Source organism: Mixophyes fleayi, chromosome 1 (genome assembly GCF_038048845.1).
Source record: "Mixophyes fleayi isolate aMixFle1 chromosome 1, aMixFle1.hap1, whole genome shotgun sequence".
Taxonomy (NCBI): Eukaryota; Metazoa; Chordata; class Amphibia; order Anura; family Limnodynastidae; genus Mixophyes; species Mixophyes fleayi.
The window spans coordinates 189,040,947-189,065,259 of record NC_134402.1 but is presented as its reverse complement, the minus strand read 5'-3'; the positions used below and the strand labels follow the sequence as shown (position 1 = coordinate 189,065,259).

The 24,313-nt window shown below is 39.4% G+C and overlaps 1 protein-coding gene across 2 annotated transcripts in view; it reads right to left on the bottom strand.

Annotated features, from left to right (window-relative positions):
• Positions 1 to 5,782: 5,782 nt before the first annotated feature.
• ACSBG2 (acyl-CoA synthetase bubblegum family member 2) overlaps positions 5,783 to 24,313 on the bottom strand; it is a 47,441-nt gene continuing 28,910 nt past the window's right edge. For both annotated transcript variants that reach the window (XM_075204666.1, XM_075204665.1), the window contains exons 4-15: positions 16,857 to 17,113; positions 16,679 to 16,767; positions 13,248 to 13,368; positions 12,802 to 12,882; positions 11,699 to 11,848; positions 11,064 to 11,240; positions 10,753 to 10,934; positions 9,881 to 10,114; positions 8,944 to 9,161; positions 8,150 to 8,289; positions 7,462 to 7,708; positions 5,783 to 7,326 (exon numbers count right to left, since the gene is read on the bottom strand). In XM_075204666.1, coding sequence (XP_075060767.1) covers positions 7,214 to 7,326; positions 7,462 to 7,708; positions 8,150 to 8,289; positions 8,944 to 9,161; positions 9,881 to 10,114; positions 10,753 to 10,934; positions 11,064 to 11,240; positions 11,699 to 11,848; positions 12,802 to 12,882; positions 13,248 to 13,368; positions 16,679 to 16,767; positions 16,857 to 17,113 — 2,009 coding nt within the window. In that variant the 3' untranslated portion in view covers positions 5,783 to 7,213. The remainder of the gene's footprint in view (positions 7,327 to 7,461; positions 7,709 to 8,149; positions 8,290 to 8,943; positions 9,162 to 9,880; positions 10,115 to 10,752; positions 10,935 to 11,063; positions 11,241 to 11,698; positions 11,849 to 12,801; positions 12,883 to 13,247; positions 13,369 to 16,678; positions 16,768 to 16,856; positions 17,114 to 24,313) is intronic.

Genomic DNA, 24,313 nt, shown 5'->3' with positions numbered 1-24,313 from the left:
GATAGAACAGTGTCTTGAAGACCTAGGGATTACAGCGTTTGCATGAGAAGAGAGTGGTCAATGGTGTCAAATGCAGCAGAGAGCGCCAGGAGAATTAGGAGAGAATAATGGCGTTCAGTTTTAGCAGTGATCAGATCATTGAGAACGAAAGCCAGACTGAAGAGGGTCCAACAGGTTGTTAGCGGAAAGAAAGTGTGTGAGGCGAGTGTAGGCAAGTCTCTCTAGAAGCTTGGAGGGACAGGGGAGCTGAGAGATGGGACGGTAATTTGAGAAAGAGTTTGGGTCGGCGTTTTGTTTTTTTAGAATAGGAGTAATCACTGCATGCTTGTATAGTGATGGAAAGATGCCAGTAGAGAGTGAGAGATTACAGATTTGAGTTAATAGGTGAAATGAGCACAGGAGACAGGGATCTACCAATTTGCGAGGGAATAGGATCAAGAGGACAGGAGGTAGAGTAGGAAGATAAGAAGAGCGTAGAAATTTCCTCTTCATTTGTGGGGTCAAATGAAGAGAGGGTGTCAGAGGGTAGTGGGAAGGAATTGAGGGGATTGTCCAGAGCATTTCGATAGGAGTGGTAGATAGAAGTATATGTGAAGAAGTCATTAGAGGTGCGAGATTTACGCCAGTGACGTTTTGCTTTACGGGACAGTATTTGAAGATTGCGTGTTGCTTTAGTGTGCCACGGTTGAAATCGAAGTCGACGTGTGGTATGTAGTGTCGCTGGAGCCACTTGATCAAGGGCCGTTGCTAAGGTTAGGTGAAAATTAGGTACTGCCATCTCAGGGGATGAGAATGTAGGGATTGGGGAGAGGTGTTGGAGAGAGGTGAAAAATTGTTGAAGATTAATAAAATTCAGATTTCTGCAGGTATGAGGAGGCTTGGTAGAGTTAGACAGTAGAGAGGTTAGAGCAGTGGGGGTAAGTGAGTAGCTGATAAGCCTTCAACATCCATCTCTTTGTCTTGAAATTTGCATGGGACCAGAACACCATGGCCTGCCCTCATTGCCTCAGCATTGTGTGCAAAGTTGCCCCTATTGCGAAAATGTGGCATGTGCACGCACTTTTCTTTAGAGTGCTTTGGCCATTTCAGGGCCCAGGCTACTTCAGTCTCATTGTGGTGAACATGCTCCATGTGCCGGGAAGTTTTTAAGAGGGGCTTCTCACAGTACAGGCAGTACTGCTTTTTGTTATACGCCCTGGAGCCATCACTGTTTCTGGATAGCGTTTGGACAGACACAACCTCGTCTCTCCGACCCGCTGTTTAAATCATGGCTAGCAGAAGGTGGAGAATGGTTGTACATATAACTCCTCTCTGGGTACATGTACTCTGCTGAACTGGTGGGCAACGGGGCATCACAGCGGATGTCTAAACCACTCTCCTCCGAAGTGTCAGAGGCATACTCATCTCCACTACTCTCTGGGCTATAGTCTGAGCTACCGGTAGGCTCTGTTATGCTTTTCTGTCCCCGCTTTACCTTCAGCAGCCGACGAATTTGACTGTCTTTACCCACTTGGTGTACAAAGCGCCAGCAGGATGCAATCATTTCCTTTTCCTGCTATACATTTGGACAGAATACTGGTCTATAGCGGTGGGATGCACACATACCTCTATAGGCGGTGTGTGTGTATCCGGCGGCAAGGGAGAAATGTTGGATAAGGGCGTGAGCTACGGTCATTGGCCAACCAGGAGAGAGTATGAATGGAGAGGAGAATGTAAACGTAGAGAGCAGTAGAGTTGGCCTTGTACATGAGGGTGAGGAAGTTAAAGAGGAATCTGCAGAAGGAAATGGCCCCTGGTTTTGGCTGAGAGAAAACCATTGGTGACTTTGGTCAAGGCAGGTACTGTGGAGTGGAGGGGATGGAAGCCAGATTGGAGAGGATCAAGGAGGGAGAAGTTGTCAGAGAGGTAGCTGCAGAGACTGTTGTAGACACAATATTTTGGAGGCAAAATGGAAAAGATAAATCGGGAGGTAGTTAGAGAGTGGAATTAAAATATATATATTTATTTTATTTTTAAAGAATGGGTAAAACAAGAGCATGTTTAGAGGATGAAGGGAAGATTCCAGTGGAGGGACAGAACAGGGTGGAGTGGTAGGGGTGGCACAAGACTGATAAGATGAGATTGTGTACCCGATTGCCTCATTTTTCACTTCCAAAACAGATTGTTTAGCAAGGGAGCAGGTGTAACTGTAGGATGAGAGGATGAATTGAAGAAAATCTGCAAGGAACAATGGCGTTTGGTGGTATGTGTGCATTTTTGATGGAACCCACTAAATTTGGAGTGTCAAGTCTGGGGTTAGAGTGGCGAAGGTGGACAGAAGAGGCAGGGGCAGCAGGGTCAAAAAGGTGGTAAGGGTGCGGTTGTAGAGGGAGGCCACTTGGTTTGGTGGGACAGGCCAGGATGGATTTAGGGGAGAGGAGCGAAGAGGCAAATATAGCAGGATCAAGAGCATCAAGATTGCACCTAACAAGGGAAGATTTGGATGTGGGGTGGGGTGCAGGAGATGAGGAAAGAGTGAAGGAGAGGAGATGGTGATCAGAGTAAGGAAGCATTGAAGTCAGAAAGAGCACATTGATGGGAGAAAACAAGGTCAAGGGAGTGACTGAGACAGTGGGTGGAGGAAGAGGTCCATTGTGAGAGGCAAAGGAGGAAGAAGGGGCAAGAAGTTTGATGGACGTTGGGGCTGTGGGGTTGTCAATGGGGATGTTAAAGTCACCTAGGATGATGGAGGAAAGGTAATGGGGAAGCCAGGCAGCAACATTATCAAGAAATTGGGAAGTGGGACCAGAGGAGCGGTTGATGATGAGATACCAAGATGGATGAGGTAGAAGAGTTGCCATAGGAGAGAGCAGCGGGGAAGTAGTATCAGTGGAAGAAAGCCAGGTTTCTGTGATGGCAAAAAGGTTAAGTGAGTTGGAGATGAAGACGTCATGGATAGAGGGTAGTTTGTTGTAGATGAATCTGAAATTCCATAGAGCAAAGGAGAAAGGGAGAGAAGGAAGTGGGGAAATATGGATGACATTGGTGGGGTTGCTGGTACGTGGAGATGGGCTGGATCTGGTACGAAGATGAAAGCGGGGTGCGGAAGAGTATTGGACGCAAGCAAGGAGACATGGTGAAAAATGTAGAGAGGGGATGGACTAGCAAATCAATATATGAAGGGTACAGGGGTATTAGGAAGAGGATCAGGGGGAGAGAAGACAGACTGAATGTAACAGACAGACAGACTGACATACGTGTAACCAAGTGTGTGCTATTTATTAGAACCCTTCAACACTGCACCTCTTGATTGTCATTTTGCTTTCACATAAATCAAATTTTTTAGGGACTGTAGAAATCAATTAAGCAACCTCCATTTCTGCATTATTCTACAGTAAATGGACAGATGCGGCAATTACTGCAAAAGTTACTCTTGCTACAGTGATTATATTTCTCTCCAGTTTTCCACAGAGATGGTAACCCAAAGGAGTTAATTACTTATAATGGAACACAAGTTACTTAGTTGGAATTCCAATCCTTCTTGAGGGAGAAAAATATCATGCATAGGAAATCTTGTATTTACTATGGTCAGGCTAAATGGAGAAATTTAACAATTTTTTTTCAAACAGACATCGGATGAAAAAGTCTTCACACCGCTAACATGGAACAATACGTTTGGAAAACATTCACTACAGACTTATTGCAAGCATAGAACTACTCACCATGCTAGTACTCGGATCTCACCTACGTAATTACTGCATGGGAAATTAATGCATACAAAGCTGCATGTCATGGGTTTGCAGACTTATACAACTAATGCACATAGGGGTATATTTACTAAACTGCGGGTTTGAAAAAGAGGAGATGTTCCCTATAGCAACCCGATTCTAGTTATCCACATTTTCAAATCCGCAGTTTAGTAACTATAGCCAATAGTCTCAACAGCAGACAGCACACACTCACTGTGTGCTGTCTGCTGTTGTAATACAAAATAAACATAAGGCATACACTGGCAACCATTACAGAGCAAATGATCTGAACTTTGAATTTCAAAGTTTATATCGCCACTGACATCCTGGAGAAGACTGACCTGGCACATGCAAAAATGTCAATCTGACAATTTGTAACGCTACATACTTGTCTATTTATCATGGGAGAAATGATTAGGAGATTGCGGATTACCCAACAGCTCTGTACGATTGTGTATTTGAGGCCGTTAGCCACAGCTAAATTGAGTAATGTTTCTTTTACAAAATGAGGGAATGTGTGGTGTTACCAGGTTACCACAGTGGGTGCCAATATTGAAAAGATTTAGCTCTCCAGAGTTTTTTTACACTAATGTAAAGTATCACACTCTTCAGCTTTATTGAAACAAACAACACTTTTGGTCACATTAATAAAAAATAAAAAATAAAAAACTTAGCCCCAGTCAGTTTACACTATTGCTAATGGGGAGAGAACCGTAAACACCCATGAGAGGGCAGGAAAAAGAAAGAAAATATAAAAAGCAACAATTGGGCAAAGGGATGCAATTTACAGGCATGGTATGGAGGCTTTTTATTTGGGCATTTATCTTTAGGTTGTGGTCTATAGGCTTAAATCCGGGAGCAGGTCTATATGCAAAGGGCTTTATTCTTGATGTAGGACTAAGCTGGGCTAGATGCTGGACATGAGTGTGTGGTGGTATAAGATTGTTAATCTATATAATGTAGTTGACATGGACTTATTTTGGGCTAAGCTCCACATAGTGGGCATAAAACAGTGGTAGGCATGTTTATGCATGGCAGAACTGTATATGATGTACATTAAACTAACTGTGGATATGGGCCTTCTATGCACATTTACTTAAATTATTTTAAGCAAATCAGCAGTGCATAGTGTACACCATATTCTTTAGACTGCCTTGGGTAAGGAGTGAAAATACCAGACTACATAGAAGATAAATGTGATAAGAGCATTTATCAAACTGTTGCAATGCAGTTGTAGGGCAGCAAGCTGACAGATGAGAAAGTGGACAGTATCATCAAGTATCATCAAATGCCAATTGCAGTCAGCAACAGTAGATGGTGTGCCCAAAACATTTCTTACCTTAATTTTTTTTTTTTTTTTAAATAAACCTATGTTTTTGCTACACATAGTTTTTTATGCTATAATTGTACTTTGTATTTTAACACTATAGTGCAGTGTATTCCAAACTTTTTCAGTTCAAGGCACCCCTAAGCCAAAATAACTACCAAGTAGTCCCCCGTATTGCTTACCCACTGGCCATGGCCGAGGCACCCCTGTGATATTTCCAAGGCACCCCAGGGAACCTAGGTGCACAGTTTGGGAACCACTGCTATAGTGCATTACATTAGTTTTCTGTAGAAGCAGTGAGTTATTAGTGTTCGCTTACCTATTGATGGAAATATGGGTGCCATAAGCCATGTTCAATGATTACTTTCTTAAGTAGAATGAACTACATCATAGAACATTCATTACTGCATCCACAAGGACAAGGGATGACAGGCGGTAGCAAGGTTTCGAAATGGATTCACTTTTGTAGACTTTTTTATTAAGGCATGTATTTTCAAAGTGAGGAATATATTTGCAAAATATCCCCTCTCAACTACCTACTCCATAGTAGACTGCATACAGCTGTACTGAAAATCATGTCATATTTGGTATGGCAGCCTTAGCAATTCCTCAATTTTAAGGTTGGACAAATTAGAAGATATAAAAATTCTAAACCACCACATTTACTGGGACAATTCCCAGAAAGTTTCCAACACTGAGAAAAATAAGAGAATTTCTGTGCAGTGCAAACTTTCCTGTATGCTTTATTGAACAGTTACAGAAACAAAGTGAAAACAGGAACACATAAGAGTAGTCTTTATAAATTATTTACAATACTTTAAATTCCAACAAACAAGATGACTTAGGGTATTTATGCCGTAGGAAGTACAATTTGTTCCAAAGATCGACGCTGGTCACAGATCGTAACACTGTGACTAGTGCATTCATTTTATAATAAAATTCCCATAAGAATATGTGCCCTCTAAATAGCCTTATCTCAGACTAAATAGTTTACTAGACCTTTTATTACTTTGGTAGTGCATATGTGGTGCAGATCATGAATACAGCAACAGAGAACATGAGCAGGAATGATTCTCAATATGTGAACACAGAAAATACATATGAAAGTCAAGGCTGTACTACAAAAGAGGTATGTAGAAATCTCAAGCAATGCTTAATTAAGTGATGCTTGAGATAGACCCACTTGTAAATCAAATATTTATAAAAGCATATTTTGCGCAATATTTAATCAAACTTTTTGAATAGTGATATGTTTTATAGGGGTAGACTTACCAGGAAGTTACATTCCTGAAGAGTCAAATTCCTGTTAACACAACCTTCCACCCAAACTAATTATTGCACAAACATATAGGGGCTTCAATTTAGGGTCCAATGCACTGCAGAGTCTGAAGAATAAAGACCTAAACAGCTCAAATCTACAACCGTATAGTTTAAGTCAGGTGTCATTATCAGAAGAGCGTAAACAATTCCTAGCTCAAACTTGATGAACAGTTTTACGTAAACAATTACAAGATGCAGCAGTTTCTTTACATTCACAAAAAGAAAAGAAAAAAAAAAAGGTACAAAATAATATTTATAAAATAAATTACTCAGTTTATACATCAACGTTAGAATATCAAAACATTTAGTACTTCTATTCAGTTAATGAATGCCTCTGCTTTTATTTGGTGTATGGGATCAGAATCCAATTTTTTATACATTGAGCTGAACGCTACTTTTGGCTTATTTTCCTCCATGTATCCATAAGAGATTAGTCTTTTAGGCTGCCAATTTTGCTGACAATCAAGTAGCAGCATGTTATTTACATATATGCTACAACTTCAAAAATGTATTGAAATAAATGCTGACAACTATCATACTGCAACAAAAAGGCTAGTGTGGTTCATAAAGAGTATTCCTTTAGCTCAAAACTTCTTGCAATCTTTTTCAGGAGGCACTTATGAGATACAGATTCTGTTTTTCCACTGAAAATAAACTCGGTATAGTGACAGATATATATCTATCTATATATGAGCTGATTGAGATGAACATAGAATGCATTGTTTCTATATGGAAAATATACAAAAAAAACTGTTTTCTTAACACACACCTGTTGGCTTCAGTAAGGGTGCGTTTAAGAAAACCCAAGATGATTTAATACGGCTACCTAAAAATATTACTACTTTGATTGGATGGCGTTATCAGTGGGCGTCGCTGCATCTAGATAAAAGCTGTCAATTTGGTCTTTATACATTTTGGATACCACAGGTCGCTTCAGTTTCATGGTAGGGCCTTAGGAAGAAAAAACAAAAAGTTAGAATCATTTGCATTTTAGGTCAAAATTACTTTACAAATAAGGCATTTTCAATCACTAAATAGAATTTGAGTGTCAAATCAATAATGAGATGGCTTCTGTTTTATGCTTACCAAGCTCTCCTCCTGCAATGGAAAAGTCTCTGTTCAGAATGAGCCACTTCTGGACCTTTTGTGCATTTGAGGTGGACTTCTCATTCACTGAATTAATTCCTTCCTGAATTGCCGCATACACCACCTTGTCTTTATGTCCAACTATGTCAGACACTCTAGTTGCTTTGCTGCCTATTTTCTGGCAGAACTCAATGGCCTCAGTAGTCAGCTCATCTTCTGGTTCCCCAGAGTCAGGGTTTACATTGCACTGTTGTACAAGCAAAAGAAAACCCAAGTCATGCAGCCATTAAATCATACACTGGACTGGGTGCTTCACATCAAAGTAACGTTCATTACAGTCTATCTGAAAAAGGTAAAAACTTAATCCAAAAAAGATCAATTTTGGCTAAATCGATGGGGGAAGGGAACAAGACTGAACAGACTTCCATTAAAATGTTTGCATGTGTCTAGGTCATCAATTAGTATGCAAAATTGTTCTAGTTTTCATTATTTAATATTGCTCCCAGACAAAGCAAACCAAAACATTCAGCTTTCCACGCTTCTATTTTAAATGAGGATATACTTTAATTAAAGAGGTAATACATGCTTTAGGTACTGGTCAGCATAACCTCATTAGCTTCCCAACAAAGTTTGTTAAGGAACAGGCTGCAAAGTCCTACTTAGGTGTTTGACAACGCAAACAAATTACCTTTAGTGTAAGCAGCATAGACAGGAACTTTTTCTTGTCTCCAATTACCATTGCATTACTAATTATTGGTATATGTTCTTTCATGTCATCCTCGATTGGGACAGGAGGGATATTTTCTCCACCTGCTGTAATTATGAGTTCTGAAATGGAACACAGAATTGATTAGTCAGTCTGTCCTTTTTCCCTTAACCACAAAGTGAAGGAGCATACTGTTGGCACACGTTCTGCTCCAAAAAGTGCTGTACATACAGAAATAGTTGCACACTGGTGTCCAAACACCAGCAACTCTTCTCATCATGGATTCTCACTGTACTTCGCTGTGCTGAAGAAAGCACAATGAAATGTACTACAATCCAGTACCTAAATTTCTATATACTCTGCTTGGAGAAGATAATTTAAGTTGTATAAAGAGGGAGGGACGGCAACAAACCTTTCTTCAGGTGAAGAGACCAGCTGGTGAGTGTGCAGGAACATCTACCAATATGACTATGTACAGTGCACAGGCAGTTCCTTTTTTGCCTTAGATGCGCAATGCTTTAGTAGGTGTCATGTAGAAGTACAGAAAACTTGCATTATACTTCGCTGTATTTTTTTCTTTCCCTGGACTATAACAAGGTAAGGCTAAAGGCTAGAAATGACGAGAGGAGAGCCATCCAATTTTCTTTGTCTAGCATGTAACATTGATTGAGGTTGAACACTGCCATGTTCCCAGCCCAATGCAGTTTACAGGTATTTTAAGTCACAATAACATAACCACCTGTGGATGCATTAGATTAGAAAGTAAACCATATCACCTTTAATTCTTCCAGTGATGAATAAGAATCCATGTTCATCATGTTTTCCAATATCCCCAGAATGCAGCCAGCCTTCCTCATCCAGGGACTCCTTTGTTTTGTCCTCCATGTTTAAGTACCCCATAAAAACATGTCGACCCCAGAAAAGGACTTCTCCACTTCTGTCACTGTCTGGTTGATATATTTTTGTTTTGCAACCAGATATTACTTTCCCACAGCTAAAAAAAAACAAGGACATTAAATAATATTGGCATAAAGTAAAAAAACAAAAAAGCCTCTTTATGCATAAAAACCATTACCACTAGCCATCTGCGACATCTAAGTGTTCCTCAGTGTATACAAATTGATGTTGTTCATGGTAAGTATTTTTCTAGTACACCGTTTATAAAACAAAAGCAAACGTGATTGGCTACTCTGGGTTACAGCACAATATCTTCAGCTGCTTGTGGAGCAGGTTTTAATAAGACACAACGGGGGAGATTCAATCAGCCCCAATGTTCCTCAGAACATCGTGGCTGTGCATTTTTACCGGACTTCACTTGCACTTCTATGGGGTGTTGTCTACTCTGAATGTCCCCATTTTATGTAAACTCCGCCGCGCCCCCCCCCCCCCCCCCCACCACCCCCCACTACTATCGGGCACTTTGTAGCACTGTCGCCTTAAATTAATAATAGTAATAAATAAATAAGCTTGCACACCACAGCAATGGATTGCAATAATCTAGATTCTGGTAGAGGACTGCAATCAAAAGAAACTCATTAAATAAGGTGTCCCAAATCCGCTAGCTCATCTATGTGTGGCTACATATAAACTAGCTTCAACATCTCTTTAAATCCAACTTTAAGAAGGTATTGTGGAGAGGGAAAAAGAACAAACAAGTTATCTAAAAGGATGCTCGTTGGGACAAGTTAAAAAAATAAAAGAAGTTGCAAATACCTTGTGATCCTGAAGGCATCAGACACAGATATTGTGTGTGGGCCTGAACTCTCACTCATACCATAAAGTTCATAAACAGGAATATTGAGGCTCAGAAAAAATTCCAGAGTATCCTTTGTGATCGGGGCAGCTCCTGTGTAACATTTCGTGCAGCGGTCCAGTCCAAGAGCTTTGCGTACTTTCTTGAACACCAGTTTTTTGGCCACGTGATACTTCATTGGTGGGGAAGAGGCACTGTTTCAGCAAGGAAAGAATGATCTCAGAAGATATAGAATTATCAGCTACAGCAATCAAACAGCAATTCGAGAGTTAACACAAAATGTTTGTGAAAACACAATCCTCAATCTGACCTTACTACTGATGTTAACTTAAATCTTGGACTACTTTCAAAATTTGTAATGCATAAAAGTCAATTAAGGCAACACACCTAGTATAACATGGATCAACTAATAAACCTAATGCAAACTGAATCTTAAGTTGTTATATTGTTCGCTATAGGTAGGTCATAACTTAGGAGGTGACCTATAAAATAAACACGATAACAATCCTCAGTATGTGGTCTTGAGTCTACAAAGACATGGGACAGAAGCAGACTATTGTCCTTTCATGAGATTGTCTTTCATCAGAGACTGACCATCACCTCTGGGTGACTGAAGAAATCCTGGCAATAGTTTGCTATTGAGCAGACATAGGTTTAAGAAAAAAAAAAGGGAACAGCAAAAACCCAAAGCATACAGAATCAGAGCAATGTATAGACTTTGTAAACTGCGGAAGAAATCAAGATTATCAGATAAGCTGGCCAAGTCCATGCTACAAAGGGCAAGTACTATTACAATACCTTGTAACACACTTTTTAATAGAGAGAATCTTACCCATTCATTTTCTTCAAGTTTGTTTCTAAGCCAACACCTTTTGCCCAAGAAGCAACCCTGCGTTTGATTGTTGAAGACTTTGCCCCAACTGCCTTCATTTTCTCCTGCATTTTCTCCCAAACTCTAGGAACACCCATGAAGGCTGTTGGTCTTACTTCTCTCAAGGTGTTCGCCAGTGATCCCTTGGAGAGAAATACCAAGTGAGAGTGAAGAATGAGGAGAATGTAAAGGAGCCCGTTTGTGCAGCTTTACTGACACACATCTTAAGTTATGACAGGCAGTTCTATAGAACGGTCGAGGGAAAGTGTTACCTTCAAAGCATCTGGCTGAGCAAAATAAGTGGTCCCTCCATACTTCATAGTAAGCCAGATATCTATCATTTGTGCTGCAATATGGCTAAGCGGCAAGTAGCTGACAACCATTTCTTGTTGGTCAGTGGCCTCTCTGAGGTGGACTGTCTTACCAGCTGCTGTGGCTGTCCAAGTGATCTGAAATAATGGATATTTCAAAACAAACCGCAAACAGCATATTTTAAACATTTGGTATATCCATTTTATGATCTTTAAAGTGGACTTACGCATAAATGAGGAATCCATTTGTCAGCTGAAGCATTACACAGCCAAACATTTCGCTAGGAATCGGTGACACCACTGAGCTACTTACTTAATTAGAACACTACATCATAAACATCAGTTCAGCCAGTGGTGGAACTACCATTGGTGCAGCAGGTGCCGTACACCGAGGCCCATGGAGCTAGTGGGTCCTACTGCATGGCAGATGCACAGGGATGGGGCCCTGGTTCCTTCCTATTAACCTCCTTGCACCAGGGCCCACAGCTCGCTAGTTCCACCTGAGCTCAGCCCACAAAATAGGTTTCTCCGCTGTGTGAACGTGACAGGCTCACATTAACAATGTCATAAGCTATATGTTCTGCATCATTACTCACATTATCATGGCTCAACATTACTCCCTTAGGCTGTCCTGTGGTTCCAGATGTGTAGATCAGTGTGCAACACTGGTTGGGTTTCTGAGAAGAAATAATCTGGTCCAGCTGAGCATCTGGGACATCTTTTCCCAGTTGCATAAATTCTGCCCACTGCAAAGATATAGTGGTAGGGAATAGCTTTCATATTGCAATTCAGCAAAAAGCCTGTGGCAGTAGTTTTCAGACTAATAGTGCAGATGTGGGTTAAAGCGATTAAAGGGCAATGAAAACAGGTTTTAAGCTGGCAATAAACATTGATATTATGAAGTGGGAGCCCCCAAAACCAAGGGCATACCCCATCTGATCACAACAAATATGCTCATTACAAACACTTTTTTTTGTCCAATCATGCGTGGTCACATTGTCCAGAGATTCAAGTTTACTGTCCAGGCAGCTGGATTGGCGTATGTGTGGCCAGCTTTAGCAACAAGGTGTTAAAGGTCTCAATCACAATACTAAATTGCTTAAAATATACATCAAGTTAGTAATTACAGCTTGTACGTTCCCACCCACAATATCAAATGATGACAGCATAACAGGACGCTCGCTGGATTTTACACCACCACAATTTAAAATAGACAGCAAGTTCTGTTAAGAAGGTTCTATAAAGCCGACCACGTAGCAATAGGACCAATTGGCTCAATATATTTGCATGTGTGGCCCAAGGTAATAATTCAATCTATAATGGATTAGGTGGTCCAAAAGAGATCCATCTGCTTAGCTCAGCTTTAATCTAATAGCCAACTATAAGGGTCTTCAAACCCTTTGCCATCAAATCATTAGAAGTTAAACTGAGAACAGCTTTATTTGCATTGAAAGAGTCCTGAAGCAGCATTTATTTTTATATGATCTTGTTAACATTTCTGGAATTAATGATTTAGAGAAGTAAATCTGGGAAAATATTGATGGGAGGCACATCTGTTATTTTTTTGGTAAGATGGCTACGTGACCTCCGCCCCAGCTCTTTTAAACCAGCCGTATAGCATAAGAAATGCTATTTATTGCCTGATACACTGACAATTTGTGTGAAACAATTTTAAAGGGTACAACATCTGTATACACACCGTGTATAGGTTGGGCCGCTTCTCTTTCAGCTCATCCTTGTATTGTATTATGGCCTTCAAATGAGGCAGCTGGTCCTGAACCTGAAAGACAATATTAACACCTTTCAAAACAATGTTGAAGGCTTCACACTCTGGAGAAGAAAAGAAAAGTGAATGATATCCTATTTTTAAAACTTCCAAACTACTGAATCGTTTCGATTAGTCAGAATGCATGGTTAGTTGGGTTCATCGGGTCTGGATTAATGAGGTGTTTTCTATTCCAATAGTGGCAGAGCTAAAGAAAAACTATTCTAAATGCCAATGAATGTACTCTTACCAGATGGTGCCACTTTCCAAGTCATCTAGATGTAAAGCATATAAGCAGTAAGAAAACGCTGGCTATATGACGCATTAGAGCCTGATAATCTTTTGCTGAATATATCTAGGCTTCTTTAGCAACAACTTACTTGAAGGATTTTTTGTAGCTGTTTATGATTTTCCACCACCAGTATGTTGGCCTCACAGTTCTCTGCCACATAATGACATGCCTCTGCTGAGTTTGTAGTATAGATACCCACGGCAAATCCTCTGTTGACAAGGAGATAAGAATTCAAGTACCCTTGAATGTAGCAGTACACACCAGTTATGTACCTCACACATACCATGCTTCACACCGAAAAGCTGATTTTTTTCCACATCATATTTATATTACTTACATTTGCTCTATAAAATTAACAAAAATTCACCCCCCCCCCATCTAAAATTAAAATAGCAGGCTTCACATGTGTAATAAGCATCATTTTTAGAAAATTCCACATCATGTTACTCCAGCGGCTGTTATATGTGGCTCTAGAACAGTGAAATATACTATATTTCATAGTACTGCTAGGAAATAGAGCAAATTATTATGTATTAAAATCAGGAATATCTGTTCTGCCCAAGTCTGCAGATAGAAAGTGGCACATGGGTTAGAATCATTTGCTTGTAAATATGATTTATAATACAGTGCTCCATCATTATACCACCTGCTTTGAACACAGATAATATAACTGGCATAACAAAGGTGAAAGTCTAATAATGGAATTACATTTTAATGCACTTTGTACAGATAAAATGAAGGAGCAGTATAGAGTGTGGTATGAAGAGCACTGTACTTGAAATAAGCCATGCATACACAGAACTCCCACATAAAAGTGACCCACTGTGGCCAAGCCATCAAACTAGATCAGTTACTTAAGAAATGCATTAAGACTTATGGTGTGGCACAATAGCATAATGGCCACTTAATATCTGTGCTTCCCAGTTTTTGCAGACCAATTTGCCTCCGATACACCCAAGCAGAGGCTTCCCAGTAAGGAAATGGTTTCTCACCAAGACCCAGCATTAAAAAGGGATCTTTTGCTCCGCCTCACTTCACTTGTGGGGAAGATTAAAAGACAGATATGAAGGAGTCTCTCTGTGCTTTCTCAAGAGACTAGGGGTAATGTGAGCCAGGTAGAAGCAATGGGGCACGCAGTTGATGACAAAGACCTCTATAATGCACTACAGCAAGAGGTCCATGATTTGCAGATGGCCAGGTACAAATAGTATAATCTCTGTACAGTTACAGATTACACTAACCTCCTCCATGGAATATTGGAATCCATTTTAGGCCTTGAATCCTATATTCAAAGATGGGGTGCATACCTTCTTCCAGACTTACCGGAAGAGGAATACCACCTTAATAGGATACACAGGAAAAAAGTATTCCAAACATGGATGAGATCAACGCGAAATTAAAAACAGATATTTTATTGTTGACCCTGCAAGACTGATGTGGCTCGAAGCTAGTCAAGAGCTTTCAACAGGGTGTACTGGGAGATCAGGTGGGAAACACAGAAGCCTTTTCTTACCTGACCACACTGTGACCTAGGCTGCTATATTAGCCAGTTGATGGGGCATCTCTCCCAGTCCTTACAAATAGTGAATGGGACTAGGCAGGGCTGTCTCTTATCCCACCTGTTTGCATACTATATAAAGAAACTGGTGACATTCCACCAGATATTAGAGTGGTAATGATGGGATCCCACACACAAAGTGTCTTTACATAGAAGATATTTAAATGACCTCCCACTGATGTTCTGCCTACCAGACACTCTTCTAGATAATGTTAAAGACAGAGAGGAGAGGACATTACTATTGCAAAACAAAAATTACTTATGTGAACTCGCGTTTAGTCTTTCTAGTCATCTGTCCAATTTATCAGCACCTTCTCAAATTTTAGATCTTATAAAAAGGTGGTACCCACCCCCGTCAAAATGATGTTATTACCCAAATAACTGTTTTTTTCAGGACCCTTTCAACTTCCTATGTAACTGCAGAATTTTAGAAACTGAAAGTAACAAAATCAGCAGTTATATATGGCAGAGCACAAGCCCAGATTAAGATGCTCTATGCTCACCAATTCCTTAGGTGGCTTATTCCCCTTCCCTCTTATAGAAAGCTGCTCAACTGGACCAGATTACCCAATGGGGTTCCTACGTTTAAACAGCAACCTGGGTATACACTAAGCAAGAGGTTGTGATCCCCATAAAACAGGAAAAGAAGTTGCTAGAGGAAAGTTTCCTTCGTCTCTTTAGGGATTTTGTTATACTAAACAACCTAGCTCATTAAAGGAATGCAGCAATGAATAACCAACCATGACAAGCTTCACATAGACATAAACACTAGGAAGGATAAGTCAACTACTCTCTTTGCATTTCTTTAGTTTCCATTAAAAATGTGAATTTTTTTTTTTATTATTAAATTCTCAAAACTAGAGGACCCACTATGGGATATAATAATATGCGATTGAGAAAAAACAATAAGTTAACGAATTTCAAATACTTCCATCATCTAATTAAATGTATTTTCTTCCCTTGCCTTCTCAGTTATTCTTTTTTGTAGCCCTACCCCCTTAACGGTTAAAAAAAAAAAAAAAAAATTATATAGAAAAAACAAACAAAAAAAACCCCCCCAAACTTAACAGCCATTTCTTCCCTCCCTACTTGACAATATGGCAGGCTAATAGCGGAAAAAATATGTGCTACCAAAATGTTTCAGTGCGTGACCACTAGGAGGCACACAGTTTACAAATATTGTAAGCAAATTGTTACATAATTGTTTTCAAGTGGTACTTGACTCCTACACAGTTCACCACGTTCATCCATAGGCTATCGGAGCTGCAGAAAAATTGCCAGATAATTTCATATATGTGGAGGGGCTGTGCACAGGTATCCTATCAATGGAACTACGCTACATTAAATCAGCATGTTATTCCGTTTAATATATTTACATAATCAAAGCCCCATGGATCATAAAACATACATACCAACAGATACTCCCCATGCTGTTGCATTGGAAGACCCCCACCATAGATATCCGAGGTAATGTACTGTTTGACAGGGATAGTTTTTTTTACTTCCCGTTGTAGGTTGTTCATCCACCCTCTCTCCTACCACACTTTCTTTTTTAACTTTATTAGTTGTCTTACATTTATACTACATTTTAGACGTTTACTATAATGAGCTGTTATAGGACCATTATTTTGTAGTGTTTCATGAAAAAAATAAACCAAAACACACAAAATGTAAAGATTTCAGAAACTTGCATTACAAGACTAACTGTAATGACTTTGTTTACAAGCATATGGGTGATTACCTGCCTAAATGATGCCCTTATCTACAAACCTCTGATAATGTTTATCTTTTTATCATATCTGACTCAGCAGTAATCTGTCCGGTAATAATGCAGTGGTTTCAGCATAATAAATAACTGAAGATTAGGCTTACAAGCACACCATTCAAGAACACTCAAAAATTAAGAGTTTTCATAGGATCAGATAAAACGCAAAATAAAAGGAATGAAGGTTGGAACTTACCCAGCAAGTATCGCTCCTATATCAGCAATGAACCACTCCGTGGAGTTAAATCCCAGGATGCCCACACCATGGTATCGCTCCAAACCCAACTGAGAGAAAGAAAAAAAAAAAAGAAAATGTATAGAAGAGTTACAGACATATATTTATATATAAAATTGTTTAATGCTTTGCTGTATACCTTAATAAATCCCTTTGCTGCTATCCGGCACTGTTCATAGTATTGCCTGTAAGTAATTTTTTCCCATTGGTCTCCATGCTTGGATGCTAGTGCAGTATATTCACCGTAGTTCTTAACAGTCTCCTCAAACAACTGGTGAATAGTTACAGGAGGAAGACTTGCAACTCCAGACTCTTCCATCCGTAGCTGCACAGCACCGTCCCTCTGTGTTGTCATCAATTTTAGGTCAGATGTGGAGATGCCTGAACAGACAGCACCTGGAAGACACAAGGTAAATCTGAAATGCAAACTCAAATAAAGATTGACAGCTGAAATGCCAATCACAAGTCTGATTGTACAGACACTTCAGCAAACAGAAGCACAGCCCTTAGACTATGAGCACCCAATGCTTGGCATTGGATGGTCACGTGTGTATGTGTATGTATGTATGTATGTATGTATGTATGTATGTAAGTAAAATATAACACGTTAAAAAAACAAAAAAAACACTACCATGAATGAGGTTAAAGCCATACATCATCTGAAAGGGGGGTGGCAATGTGGGGGGGTCACAACTGAAGGGGAGGTGCCCAGCAGATAATATAAGTGTAGGCCACTGCCCAGAGAATTCTCATATATACAAATTAATTTTTCAAAAGAATAAATAGAATTTCTATGCATTAAGGGATCAAAAACAAGAACGCAATCTATAAATTAAATGGAATTAATTTAGGAGAATCTATAATGAAAAAAGGATTTGGGAGTGCTCATAGACAGTAGACTTGGCAATAGAGCTCAATGTCAAGCAGCAGCTGCAAGGGCAAACAAAGTATTGGCATGCATAAAAAGGGGCATAGATGCAAGGAAAGACAGTGTAATTTTTCCACTGTATAAATCGTTGGTAAGACCTCATCTTGAATATGCAGTACAGTTCTGGGCACCTCTATAAAAAAGATAATTTGGAACTAGAAAGGGTTCAGAGAAGGACGACAAAATTGATAAAGGGAATGGAGTCATTAAGTTATGAGGAAAGGTTAGCCAGTTTAGGCATGTTTACTGGAGAAAAAAAAAAAGGCGTCTAAGGGGAGATATGATTACTATGTACAAATACATTAAGGGTCAATACAGAGAACTTCAAAGGGAACTTGCAGTCACATGCAGAAAAGGAAGGGGTTCTTTACAGTAAGGGCAGTCAAGATATGGAATTCATTGACAGGAAAGGTTGTGATGGCAGATTCAATAGATATGTTTAAGAAAGGATAAAAACAGTGATAAAAGACAATGGCGCTTAGTGCATTAACACAGTCACGTGAATATATTGTGCTTATATATAAAAAGATTCACATACAGTAGGCTGCTTCACTTTTATACATCAATTGCGGATGTGGCACCTAGATAAATACAAAAAAGGAGCGCCAAGCATAGTGTGATAACGTCAATTAACAACACAGTGACCATATATTCCAAATTGGTCTCGTACCAGAAACAGAGGGTAAAATCGCTTATCTGGATAATAATATCCCTTTGATCTTCTACACCGTTTGCGCCAAGCTTTGCCAATATGTTTATGGGGAAATGGGAATTGGATAACAGAACTAAAGGGATTGTTACAGTATATAATATTGTTTTCTATAAGCGTTATATAGATGATATTATCTTGATTTGGGAAGGTTCTAGTGAAAATCTTCAATCCTTTTTTGAATATATTGGAAGGAATAATCTCAATTTGAGCTTTACCTATAAGACTGATAATAAATGTATAGATTTTTTGGATCTTGAACTTGAAGCTAGAGAGGGGCATATTGAAACTAGCACTTTCATCAAAGAGGTGGATAGCAATAGTTATGTCCATTATGAAAGTTGTCATCAGAAAAAATGGAAAGATAATATACCACTATCTCAATTTACTAGAGTGAAGAGAAATTGTTCTAAAAAAGAGATATGTGAGGAACAATCAAACATTTACCTAGAAAGGTTTAAAGAACGGGGTTATCCTGCTGATTTATTGAATAACGCTTTGGAAACAACAAGAGAAAAAGGGAGGGAAGATATCCTAAGGTATAAGATCAAGGATACTAAAAAGGAAATAGTCCCTTTTATAACTGATTTTAGTATTGATGAAAAGAGGATCAGACATACTCTTAACAGACATTGGAATATCATTAAAATGGATTCGATTCTGGGTACTGAGTTGAATGATAGACCTGATATTGTGTTGAGGAGAACTAGGAATTTGAAAGCCTTGCTAGCACCTAGCCTATTGGTGAATAAATCTGATAATATAAATAGGGGGACTTATCTGAAGAATTTCAATTATGGTTTTGGGAAATGTGGTAAATGTAATATGTGCAAGTGGGTTGATCCTAGAAATAGAACATTTTCTGATTCTGCAAGTTCTAAAGAATAGAAGATTAAAAGTGGAATGAATTGTACAACTACCTCAGTAATTTATATGTTGGAATGTCCATGTCATTTAAAAGTACATTGGAAAAACCAAAAGAATGGTGAAAATACGCATGCAGGAGCATATACGATCTATAAAAAACAAATTACAGACACATGCGGTTCCAAAGCATTTCTCCATATTTCATAATGGTAATCCTGATTTATTAAAGTTCAAGGCTATAGAACACGTAGTATTAGGTCCTAGGGGTGGAGATCTTGCCAGAAAATTGTCATGCAGGGAAATGTTCTGGATTTTCAAGTTGAACACACTTGCACCTCTGGGTCTTAACGAAGCGTTTGAAATAGCCCCTTTTTTATTTAATGCATACTAACCTTTTTCTTCTTCTTCTCTTTTTTTGTGATCTGGTCTGCGCTTTTCCCTGATTGCAACTATGAGTTAGGTGAATTATGTATAGAATGATAGTGACATGGTTGTACTATGTCACTTATTCCTATCTAGTAGTTATGTCTATATAGATGGTTGTAGATACGTTATATAGATGGACTCTGTCTAGAATAGATTTCAATAGAAGTGATATATAATAATGATCTAGTAATTATATGCAATGTTTATGCAGCGGTTTTTATACAATTGGAATTTATAAGAGATATCAATGAGCAATTATGCGGTCTGATTGTATTTATTAGATAGCGATTGCCTATGCCTCATTACTATGTAGTATTCTAGTTTGTAGTGTGATTTTTTTATGGTATCCATAGAAACGTAATTTCTCCCGGAGAAACAGAAGTGATGTAATACATATTGGCGGAAGTGATACAGTGTTTGTGGGCGGAAGTGAGAGCTTTGCCCGGACTTCCGTTGTATCGCACTGCCGTTTGAGAAGGGGGATTATAAAAGGGAGGACCCTCATTACGTGTGACACTTACCCTTTTGAGAAAGGCGTTGAGGACGAAACGCGTCAAGGGAGTACTGACTGATTGTCTGGCTGGTGATTGCGAAGGAGTTTCATTTCCAGAGGAGTTTAGGAACTATTCACGTGGTAATCTCCTATCCTGGTGGAAGGAACTGACATCACCTGTGGGCCTTAAGGATCTCTGGATGAGTCCTTGTCACAGATAAGCTTGACTTAATTTTATATAATGCACATTTTATTGTCATGAATGGATATGGCATGTCTTTGGATTAAAATATTTTTTATAGAATGATACTTTTTGCATGTTATGAACACACTACACTATTATTTGCTATTTCCTATTGAGTCCTAGTATTGGATGGACGCAGAAGACTGAGGTCACTTGAGAAAAATCTTGTAGAATATCAAAGAGATATTATTATCCAGATAAGCGATTTTACCCTCTGTTTTTGGTACGAGACCAATTTGGAATATATGGTCACTGTGTTGTTAATTGACGTTATCACACTATGTTTGGCGCTCCTTTTTTGTATTTATGTTTAAGAAAGGGTTAGACAAATTTTTATCGGAAAAGTGTATCCAGGGATACAACCGTTAATTAAAATGAAGGATCGTAGTGGATATGGGTTTCCCAAACCCAGTCCTCAGGGCTCCCCAACAGTGCAGGTTTTCCATATCTCCTTCATGGAGCACAGGTGAATTCATTACGGACTGACACATTGTAACAGATCTACAGGTGGTCCTAATTATGTCACATGCGATCCAGAAAACCTGCACTGTTGGGGAGCCCTGAGGACTGGGTTTGGGAAACCCTGATATAGGATAAAAATAGGACTGCAATATTGAGTCTGGGGGGATTTTCACAATTGAAACAGATTGGCGGTTGCTTACTCTGGATCAATTTCAAATATAAGTGCAGAATCGCAGGAGATCCAAAATAGGTTGAACTTGTTGGACTGGTGTCTTTTTTTCAACCTCATCAACTATGTTACTATGTCACTTGTGTTATGAACATAAACAACCCATTGAATCATGAATAACTGAATACTTATTTGAAGAGAACAAAGTCCTCAGGATCTTCTTTAGTCAATACTGATGGTGTTCCAATTAATGCTGGGTGATCAATATATACCGTGTGTAGCCCAAAAAAAAAAATATATAACCCATATTGTAAAACAAATTCCATTTTTCCAGTGAAATATTTTCTTCAATTTTCCCCCTACAGCCAGTGCACAAATGTGATAGGTGCCACAGAGTCATATTAAGAGGGGGGGCACGTGCCCCAGGCCCCCCTCTCTCTGAGGACCCCCAGGCACTTGCCACGTCCATCAGCAGTCGGATACAGTTTTATTTTATTTCTTTAGCTAATCGGGGGGACACTAGCTTATCAGTGGTGAGCCCCTCTGCTTCATGGAAGCTGGTTCCCTAATGTGGTCCCTCTGCCTGCCCCTAGTTTCGTAAGGGAGAACAGGGGGGCCTGCTATAATGTGTTAGGGAATGTGGTGGGTCTTAATATATTGTGTGATTTAAAGGGAGGGAAGGGGATTGTCTTAATAGTACATGGATGGAAGCTAGGCTATTAATTTAGTGGTGAAATTTAGAATTTAACGGGTGCCATTTTATTTGTGGGGTGGTGGTGGGACAATTTCATTTATTGGTGGAGCCATTTAATTTAATTTAATACTGGGGACTTAAATTAAGATGAGGTGACAGGACTTTTAATTGAATGAGTTTGGGGAGAAGGGCCATTTATTAATTGTGAATATGAATTATTTAATGTCAAGGATGGTTTTGGGAAATGGTTATATTAAAAGTAAATGCTATTAATTTATTGCTGGGGCTGTTTGGAGTGAGGGAAATAGTATTCCCATTTAATAAATAAACCTAATATTTTAATGTTGGAGCTGGAGAGAATTATTATATGTTGGTGCTATTGATTTAATTCCATTGATAGTTGGGAGTTTTCTACATTTCATGTAACCATTTTTTTTGCCCTAAATAGGGCCCCCAACATTCCAGGATCCAGACAAGCAGCAAATAAAGACACCATCTGTTACAGATAGTGAAAGCAACAAGAACAGGTAAGGGAGAGCAGGACAGTCTGCAAACTGTCCTGAATCTGGTAGAGCAGTCCCAAATTTGGGTGACTGCCTCGCTTAGTCAGGATTTGGTCTAACAACAAGGACAGGAGGTATGTCCTGCTTCACACTATACTGCTCATGAAGGCAGAGCTGCATGTACCCAACAATAGTGCACACAGTTTTGCCTGTGTATCTGCCTAAAATTTGCTCCTTGTATACTGGTTATGCCCATTCTAGGGTGTTGTGGAAACCACCCTCTAAAAATCCTGCGTTTTACCGTTTCCCTCCTACCAGATACCGGCAGCTTAAACAGTTTTATAGCTGCAGCACCTCTGCTCCTGGCCCGGCTTTTTCACTGTTAGTGATCATCAACGTAACGAAAACAGTAAAACAGATAAAAAAATTCACCGGACTCCTAAACAGAAGATAAACCATATGCAAAATGTAAATCTTAAGTGACCGGGTATTTTATATTCTGTTCCAAATCTAGAACAGTGGATCCCAAACTCTCAGTTCGAGGCACCCTTAGGGTCTTAGTAATTATTTTGACTTAAGGTTTGCTTTGAAAAAATTACGAAGTAGTCCCCCGCCTTGCTTACCACCGGTCCTGGCCACAGCTCTCTTGAGGTTGTCGCAGCACCCCATGCAGCCGTGGCGCACAGTTTTTTCACCCCTTCCTGCTCCTCACTTTACTCAATCTACTGCCCAGCACCGTGCCCTGCCACGGGTGTATACAAAATCTGTTGCAAATCCCTGTGTTGTGTCAGCTACAGAGAATTTCACTTCCTGTTCTACGACCACCAACACAGCTTAAAACTGCTCACAGGTGATGGGACTTGTGTTGTGAGAGGGTGCTATTGGTATAATGTGGGTAAATAGAATTGTTGTATGTTGAGTGTATTGCTGTAATTTGGGGTTCATTGTTGATTTAAGTAATGTTGAGGGTATTGCAGTTTGCTTTTTATTGATGTAAGGCGAGTGATAATAATGTAGGGGTCATTAAAGGAAATAGGCCTGTTTGTTAAATGGGAATGCTACTGGTTTAATAATGGGGGTTTAGAGTGTTTATTAGTTGCTTGGCTTTCCAAAAGGTCACCAGCATATATCCCTTTTCCATACAGAGCCCAGAATCCGAACAAACAGCAACAACCTAAAACACCAACAGGTATGAAATCTGCAAGTACAGGTAGGAGAACAGACGGACTGCCAACTTTCTCCATTGTGGTAGGACTGTCTCATTCACTCAAGCTTTTTCCCCAACTGTAATGACCCTCTTCAAGCTGGCCTGCTTTAAGAGGAAGCCACATGCACCTAATAGTGGTGAGCGCAGAGTTTCTAGTGCTTTTCAAGTGGAAGTGTTTGGAGCTGTGTGCTGGTCAGGCCCATATATGATTGTAGCACCCACAGCGATGGCCTGCCTCCTGTCGATTAGACCCTGTCTAATGACAATTCTAATTTCCAATTCACCCCTGGTTGCATCCTCATTAGCCTATTTAGTCAGGTATATTACTTGGAGAACCTAACTTCAACTAGGCTTATAGCTCCCCCTTCCCTTTGCTAATTTTCACATTCTGGCAAAATAAATTAATTTCACTTGAAAGAAACAGGTTGAATAAGCCGTCAAACCCGTCTAGGATGTATCATGCCAGATATTACTACTCAAAATAGCCGGCCAATCGGATTTCAAATATGTATGCGATAATTAACCCTATAGAAAAGCAATTTCCATGCCGGATTACAGATGGAACGGAAACAGGAAGTGACATATTCCGATTTAGAACACAAACTGGACAGGAGTCATAGGAACGCATCCATAGAGGCATTTCCTGTTTGCCGTGCAGATTAATAATGAACATCTTTTTTCAGTAATAATATTTGGCATGATACATCCTGGATAGGTTTGGCAGCTTATGAAAGATTTGTTCAGATACAGATTTATAGGAATGGCATGAATAGAATAACCACATTATGGACATATATTTTAATTTCGTACGTATTATCAACATTTTAGTGTCAGTAGCATCAGGACCATGTTTATAAATGTATATGGGATAGTATTTTATTTATAATTGATTAA